This window comes from Anomaloglossus baeobatrachus, chromosome 11 (genome assembly GCF_048569485.1).
Source record: "Anomaloglossus baeobatrachus isolate aAnoBae1 chromosome 11, aAnoBae1.hap1, whole genome shotgun sequence".
In the NCBI taxonomy this organism is placed as follows: Eukaryota; Metazoa; Chordata; class Amphibia; order Anura; family Aromobatidae; genus Anomaloglossus; species Anomaloglossus baeobatrachus.
In genome coordinates, this window is record NC_134363.1 from 195,328,051 (window position 1) to 195,336,819 (window position 8,769).

The 8,769-nt window shown below is 50.5% G+C and overlaps 1 protein-coding gene across 1 annotated transcript in view; it reads right to left on the reverse strand.

Moving 5' to 3' along the window:
• LOC142255926 (neurotrimin-like) overlaps positions 1 to 7,750 on the reverse strand; it is a 99,086-nt gene extending 91,336 nt beyond the window's left edge. Inside the window, exons 1-2 of the mRNA XM_075327373.1 lie at positions 7,695 to 7,750; positions 7,375 to 7,607 (exon numbers count right to left, since the gene is read on the reverse strand). Coding sequence (XP_075183488.1) covers positions 7,375 to 7,607; positions 7,695 to 7,750 — 289 coding nt within the window. The remainder of the gene's footprint in view (positions 1 to 7,374; positions 7,608 to 7,694) is intronic.
• Positions 7,751 to 8,769: the final 1,019 nt, after the last annotated feature.

Consider the following 8,769-nt stretch of genomic DNA (forward strand, 5'->3'; position numbering starts at 1 on the left):
AGGGAGCATAAAACATCCAATAATAAAATGGTTCTTTAGAGTCCACACAAAGGAAATAGGTCCGGGGGCGCCACCCGGCAATCCGATGCCAAGGAGAATGCAAAAGTCCTCAGATGAGTTCCCTAAATCCAGCAGCGTGGCAGCTGATCCTCAATGTCCAATCGTCCATGTACGAGCAACAGGAACTGGCCTCAGCACAGGTCCTCGCCCTTCACCCAACAAAGCAAAACTCAACTAAAAAACATGTGGCTGAATCTCCCACCGCTCCTTAGATCCACCCCTTTAACATTTCTACTTGTAGCTCCAAGTTAGAAAGATGTTCCTAGATAGTCTCCAGAGATTGTGTACTAGGTAAGCCCCCTGCAGAGGAGAACAATATATATGCAACCCCCACCACATCAAGGACAATAGCTACTGCTGAAGCCTGATTGCAATATGATACAGGCTGGGGGGATATAATGTTACAACCAAGGAGAGACAGACTATTAAAAACATGAGCACAGGCGGGGGAGGGACACGCTGTTACAATCCCTTCCCCTCTCAATTGGTGTACGGACTAGTGACCTCAACAGGTTGCTTGTCAAGTACACGTAAACATGGTGGACCTGACTCAGGGCTCTTCTTGCCTGGACAATCCGTCTGCATTTTGGTGTTGGCTGCCCCTTCTATATTGTATGGTAAAGTTATAGGGTTGAAGAACCAGGCTCCATCGTAGTAATTGTCCATTGTCCCCAGTGACTCTGTTCAGCCAGGTGAGGGGGATTGTGATCAGTAACCACAGTGAATTCTCACCCATACAGATACAGCCTTAGTTTCCTAAGGGCCCAAACTACAGCCAGACATTCCTTCTCAATAGTTGCATAGGCCACTTCTCGGTCCAGCAGTTTCCGGCTGAGATAGGCAATGGGGTGCTCCTCCCCGGCTGCATTCACCTGGCTGAGGACAGCTCCCAGTCCACAAGAGGAGGCGTCCGTCTGCACAATAAATCTCCTCTTGTAGTCTGGAGCAGCCAGAACAGGATCGCAGACCAAGGCGTCCTTCAGCCGGTTAAAAGCCTCATCACAGGCTGGAGTCCAGATCACCAGTCGTCTTCTTCGTGAGGTCTGTAAGGGGCTTGGCCACAGAGCTGAAATGAGAAACAAATTCTCGGTAATAACTGGCAGTTCCCAAAAAAGCCATAACTTGTTTCTTGGTTTGGGGTACAGGCCAGTCTGTAATAGCCTGGATTTTGGCAGGTTCAGGACGTAACTTCCCTCCTCCTACTCGATGCCCTAGGTAGTGGACATCACCCATTCCCAATTGGCATTTATCAGGTCGAATAGTTAGGCCTGCTGCGAGAATCCGGTCAAGAACAACAGCTACTTGATTCAGATGTTCCTCCCATGTGTGGCTGAATATGGCGATATCATCCAGGTAGGCACAAGCGAAGTCGCCACATCCCCGGAGGATCTGGTCCACCATTCTCTGAAAGGTTGCAGGGGCATTTTTAGAAATTTATGTTTAGAAATTCATACAGACCAAAGGGGGTTATAAAAGCTGACCTTTCTCTACCTTCCTCCGTCAGGGGAATTTGCCAGTATCCCTTACTGAGATCCAAGGTGGTGACGTATCGTGCCCCAGCTAGCCAGTCTAGAAGTTCATCAATGCGGGGCATTGGGTAAGCATCACTGATGGTATGGTCATTTAGTCGTCTGTAGTCCACACAAAACCGAGTACTCCCATCTTTCTTGGGTACTAACACAACAGGAGAGGCCCAAGGACTATGGGAGGCCTGAATCACCCCAAGCTGTAACATCTCCTCCAGCTCATGCTGCATGGTGTTTCTAACTGATTCTGGTACCTGGTAAGGAGCCTGTTGTATGGGACGGAAGCCCCGAGTGTCCACATGATGTTGGGTTACTGTGGTTCGACCTGGTCGGGATGAGAAAGCAGCCTGTCTCTGATGGAGCACTCCCTGCATTTGTTTTTTCTGTAAGGAATCTAAGTGATCTCCCAGAGGAACCTGTTCCACAGTGGATGGGGCTCTGGCTGCTTCAACAAGATCAGGTAATGGGTCCTCATCCTCCTGACCATCTTCTGAAGCCAGCCTACAGCTTGCTATCATAGGTAATGTCCAGTCATGGTATTCCTTAAACATTCACATGGACAGTCCTTTGTCTTAGACCCTGATCATCTAGAGCAAGAAACTAATTGGTGTCGTTTAGTTTTCCGAGAACCCGGAAGGGACCCTCCCATGTTGTCTGGAGTTTATTTTGCCGATGGGGAACAATCATTAAGACTTGTTGTCCCTCTACAAATTCTCGATAGCGTGCTTTGCGGTCATTCCATGTCTTCTGTCTGGTTTGAGCCATCCGCACATGATTCGGAGCCAAACTAGCAAGTTGAGCAAGGGTTTCCCAAAGCTTGAGGACATATGAAACAACAGGGGTTCCTGTATCTTCAACTTGCCCCTCCCAATATTCCTTTAGCAGAGTTAAGGGTCCTCTGACCTTTCTTCCATAGAGTAGTTCAAAGGAGGAAAACCCAGTGGACTCCTGGGGAACTTCCCGATAGGCGAACAGGAGATGGGGTAGGTACTTCTCCCAGTCGGAATCACTGTCAGTGAAGGCCCTTAGCATATTTTTCAGTGTTTGATTAAACCGTTCACAAAGTCCATTGGTTTGAGGATGGTATGCTGTAGTTCGAATTGCTCGTACTCCACAGGTGCGCCACAGACACTGCTCCAACTCTAACATAAACTGGGAGCCTTGGTCCCATAAGATCTCACTGGGGAATCCTACTCGGGTGAAAATGGTAATAAGGGCCTCGGCCACCTTGGCTGCAGAAATACTTGACAAGGCCACGGCTTCTGGATATCGGGTGGCGTAGTCCACAACAGTGAGAATGTACTGCTTTCCAGATTTACTTGGTTTAGCCAGAGGTCCAATGATATTGACAGCTGCTTTTTGAAAGGGTTCTTCAATGATAGGGAGCGGTTGCAGGGGTGCCTTTGTGTGATCTCCAGGTCGCCCTCTACGCTGACATATCGCAGGTTCGGCAGAAATGCGCCATTGCTTGAGAAATTCCAGGCCAATAGAAAATTTGAGTCAATCGTCTCTTGGTGCGGGTTTTCCCTTGATGGCCAGCAGTAGGAATGTCATGAGCAAGGTGTAATAGGGAAACTCTGTATTTCTGAGGAACAATCAGCTGTTTGCTATAAGTCCAGGTTTTATCTAAGGAGTCAGCGTTGGTAATCCGATATAGAAGTCCATTTTCTCTGATAATATTTTCCCCATTTTCTCCTAACTGCCCTACTTCAGCCCGAGCTCTAAAGCTAGCCAGGGTGGGGTCAGTCTCTACCTCTTGTCTAAACTGAACTTTATCCCAAGTGACATTCATATGAGACCCACAAGAAGAATCACTCACCGGCTGTGACGGCAGTTCGGGTGGCATCATTTCCATTGATGGGTTGAACACGTCCACATCTGCTGCTCTCTTGGCTTGACTTCTGGTTATCGCACGGACAAAGTGGCATTGAAGATTCCCCACATCATTCCCTAGAAGAATGTCTGCAGGAAGGCCGCTCATCACACCAATCATGCATTGTTTTGCCCCAAAGCCATAATCCAGGGTTACACTCGCTCTTGGAATGTATCTTTGAGTACCTCCAGCCAATTCAATGGCAATTCCTGGTCCCTTTTGCACTGCTTCTGGTTGAATTACTCGAGGATTCGCTATGGTGAGAAAAGCCCCAGTGTCACGAAAGCCAACTTTTTGGCCATCCAGCACGACCTCCTGTAGATGTTTATGCTGAAGATCAGAAGGGGCAGCTGTGGCTCTCACCCCATAGACTCCTGGTAGGGAAGTCAACATATCAGAGTCTTGTCGAATCATCAGGGAGTGAATCCAGCTCTTCTCCTGCTGAGGGTGTCTGTAGATAATGGACAGGCAAAGGGGGTCTGTAACTGTTTTGCCTCCGAACACCTGGACAGTGAGCTTGCAGATGACCAGGCTGCCCACATCCATAACATCTGCGTTCTGTGATTCTTTCTCCATGTCGTACTCCCAAAGAGGAGGCAGGAGTAGTAGGAGGCACATTCACACGGGGTCCGCCATGTGTTGGTAGTCTATTGGGACGGTGAACATTGGAGGCCAAATGACAAGGGACCATTGGTGTTGGGGAGCTGGTAGTTTTTTTTTCTCACTGACTAGAAGCCTTTTCCATTGAGGCTTGATGGTGAGAAGCTCATCAGCTAGAGCAGCAGCTTGTTCCACTGTCTCTGGTCTCCTCTCGCGCACCCATTCTCTGATTTCCGCAGGGCACCTGGCATAGAGCTGCTCTTTCAGGATGACCTGGAGGAAGGTCTCCCAAGTTAAGGCTCCCTCTCCCTCCAGCCAGCGATGGCATACTTGTTTCAGTCTGTGGGCATACATCTTGAAAGACACTTCTCCATCACAGGCTAACGCACGGAACTGAGTCCTATAAGTATCTGGGGTCACGGCATAATGTTCTAGAATGGTCTATTTTATCTCCCCATACTCACAATTCCACTGCGGGTCCATAGCTCTATAGGCGTCGGCAGCTCCACCCTCCAAGAGGCCCACCAGGTGTCTGACTCGCTCTCTTTCTGGGACTTCCATTAATCGGCACTGATGCTCAAAGTCCTGGAAGAAGCCCTCAATGTCGCCTGCAGATTCATTAAATGGCTTAAAGTCCTTGCGGGACACTCTGGAGAATTCCCTCATAGTTGGTGCTGTGGTTACAGTCTGTCTGGAGCCTCTAGCTGCTTCCACAGCAAGCCTCCTCTCCAGCAATGCCCTCTCTTGAGCTCTGCGAATGGCCTCCCTCTTATCTTCTATGGTGACCTCATCTCCAAGCAGTGCCATCTCCTCCTCATACCACACAACCCATTGACTTTTTTGGGTATTTACCTCCAGCTCCCGTCTTTTCTCCCCTTGCTGTGGAAATTGTTCCTCGGTGCCATCTTGCAAGCAAGCGTTTTCCAAAGCCTCAATTAGTTGCTCCTTAGAGAGTCCTTTGTAGCCGACTCCTAATTCACGGGCCTTTGTTTGTAGGCTCACCACAGTCCAGTTCCTGTATCCTGAGGTTCTGGTTTCAGACGTTGATTGGCCGTTGTCCTCCATTTCCTCTGCTCTGATCCCGCCGCTGCCACCAGTTTGTGACGGGGTATGTGACAGAGCAGTAAGGGACACCAGACCGATGAACGATCCAAGAAGATTTAATGAGGCAGGGAGCATAAAACATCCAATAATAAAATGGTTCTTTAGGCTATGTTCACACTAGAAAAATGATTTTTCTTAAGAAATTTCTTAAGAAATTTCTTAAGAGTGCACCTGTGTTAAAAAACGCACCAAAAACGCACCTGCGTTTTAGGTCCGTTTTAGGTCCGTTTTAGGTCCGTTTTAGGTCCGTTTTAGGTCCGTTTTTACCGCTGGTTGCTCCCTGCGTTATTGTGCCAATTATCTATGGCAAAAAACGCAGTTAGCTGCAGAAAAGAAGTGACATGCTCATTCTTTTTCTTAAGAAAATCTACTGAAAGAATTTTCTTAAGAAAAAAACGCAGTGTGTGCACAGCTAATTTTTTTTGCCATAGGTTTTGCTGGGGAATGTCTGCAGAAAGGTTACAAGAATTTCTCAAGAAATTTCTGCAGCAAAAACGGACCAAAAACGGACCAAAAACGCAGGTAAAAAACGCAGTGTGTGAACACAGCCTTAGAGTCCACACAAAGGAAATAGGTCCGGGGGCGCCACCCGGCAATCCGACGCCAAGGAGAATGCAAAAGTCCTCAGATGCGTTCCCTAAATCCAGCAGCGTGGCACCTGATACTCAATGTCCAATCGTCCATGTACGAGCAACAGGAGCTGGCCTCAGCACAGGTCCTCGCCCTTCACCCAACAAAGCAAAACTAAAAAACATGTGGCTGAATCTCCCACCTCTCCTTAGATCCACCCCCTTAACATTTCTACTTGTAGCTCCAAGTTAGAAAGATGTTCCTAGATAGTCTCCAGAGATTGTGTACTAGGGAAGCCCCCTGCAGAGGAGAACAATATATATGAAACCCCCACCAAATCAAGGACAATAGCTACTGCTGAAGCCTGATTGCAATATGATACAGGCTGGGGGGATATAATGTTACAACCAAGGAGAGACAGACTATTAAAACATGAGCACAGGCGGGGGAGGGACACGCTGTTACAGGGGGGATTACATATGATATATCGCAGGTTGGGGGGGATTACATATGATATATCGCAGGTCGGGGGATGATATACGATATATCGCAGGTCGGGGGGATGATATACGATATATCGCAGGTCGGGGGGATTATACACGATATATCGCAGGTCGGGGGGAGATTACATATGATATATCGCAGGTCGGGGGGATTACATATGATATATCACAGGTTGGGGGGGGATCGCAGGTCGGGGGGATTACATATGATATATCGCAGGTCGGGGGGGGATGATAAAAGATATATCGCAGGTCGGGGGAGATTACATATGATATATCGCAGGTCGGGGGAATTATACGATATATCGCAGGTCGGGGGATTACATATGATATATCGCAGGTCGGGGGGGATGATAGACGATATATCACAGGTCGGGGGGGGATTACATATGATATATGGTACATCATCTCCCCGACGTGCTGCACAGGATATATTGTAATCATGTGGTGCATATCAGCGCCGCGGCCGTTCGCTCGTCACTTCTCCCGCTTTTCTGGAGATTTGCTCAGTTTCCCAGAGGAAATTGCAGATTAAATCTTTTCAGAGCTGAAAAAAAAAATTCTCCTCGGCGTAAAAATCCCCCCGGATCCCCCCTTATCTCCATGTGACACAGCGGAGGATCAATACAGCTCGCCCCGAATCCTGCACGTCACAGACCCTCCACCCTGCAGCGGAGATGTAAAGCTACTGCAAACAATGGCGGGAGATTAATGCACGCAAGAACAATACAGCAGATACAGGGCACAGAGCCTGCAGAGCATTGCACCGGACCTGACCATGCTCCAGAGCCTGCAGAGCATTGCACCGCACCTGACCACGCTCCAGAGCCTGCAGAGCATTGCACCAGACCTGACCACGCTCTAGAGCCTGCAGAGCATTGCACCGGACCTGACCACGCTCCAGAGTCTGCAGAGCATTGCACCGCACCTGACCGTGCTCCAGAGCCTGCAGAGCATTGCACCGCACCTGACCACGCTCCAGAGCCTGCAGAGCATTGCACCGGCCCTGACCACGCTCCAGAGCCTGCAGAGCATTGCACCGGCCCTGACCACGCTCCAGAGCCTGCAGAGCATTGCACCGGCCCTGACCACGCTCCAGAGCCTGCAGAGCATTGCTGATGATGGTGGCAACACTTACCTTGTACAATGAGGTGCACACGGGAGATTTTGGGCTCACTGTCTGTCTGTGTGGAGCAGGTGTAGGGTCCTTCATCGTAAATGCCCACGTTCTGGATCTCAATGCTGTACTGGCTCTTGGTATTGGCTATAAGCACTACTCGAGGGTCTACGGACCACTTCACATTTCCAGTGTGTAAAATTTGGCTGCGGTTCAGCCAGGCCACGCGGGTCACTCTGCTGTCCACCGCACATCTGCAGAAGAAAAATGAGGCATGTCAGCAAAGCGCCAAGTCCCAACATACCCTCAGACGTCACGGCCCGCACCTCCTCAGACGTCACGGCCCACATTCGTATGACGTCACAGCCCACACATCCTCAGACGTCACGGCCCACATTCTTATGACGTCACGGACTACATTCTTATGACGTCACGGCCCACACCTCCTCAGACGTCACGGCCCACATTCCTATGACGTCACAGCCCACACATCCTCAGACGTCACGGCCCACATTCTTATGACGTCACGGCCCACACTCCTCTGATGTTCCATTTCATCATCCCCCACTTTTTTCCCCCATTGATCAGTTGTTATACCACCTTACCCCTACATGAGGGAGGACAGCGTGGCTTGTACTGGAAGCCAAAGAATCTCATCCCTGCAGCCCTGTAATAAGGAGGTAACATCGCCCCGACCTGCAGTAATATGGTACACCAGGATTACGGGCACTCGTTCTGTCGTCACATATTATGTAGAGAGGGAGGAATAATGCGCTCGCTCGTCCTATAGTGATTGCCACAAGTAGCCGATGAAAGATTCATAGGACATCAGCGTGGAGTGATGCGAGCGCAGAAGAGACGCGAGCACAAGAAGGCAATCAGACAGGATTGCTACCTGCACTGCACAGGCTGGGACCAGCGGGGACAAGGCGGCAGAGGGATCAGCACCAATAGGGGAGAAGGTGGCGGAGGGGCCGGGACTGCCGGGGGAGAAGGAGGCAGAGGGATCAGCACCAGTAAGGGAAAAGGCGGCAGAGGGACAGTCACCAGTGGGGGAGAAGGTGGCGGAGGGGCCGGGACCAGCGGGGACAAGGCAGCAGAGGGATCAGCACCAATAGGGGAGAAGGAAGTGGAGGGGCCGGGACCGCCGGGGGAGAAGGAGGCAGAGGGATCCGCACCAGTAAGGGAAAAGGCGGCAGAGGGACAGTCACCAGTGGGGGAGAAGGTGGCGGAGGGGCCGGGACCGCCGGGGGAGAAGGAGGCAGAGGGATCAGCACCAGTAAGGGAAAAGGCGGCAGAGGGACAGTCACCAGTGGGGGAGAAGGTGGCGGAGGGGCCGGGACCAGCGGGTACAAGGCAGCAGAGGGATCAGCACCAATAGGGGAGAAGGAAGTGGAGGGGCCGGGACCGCCGGGG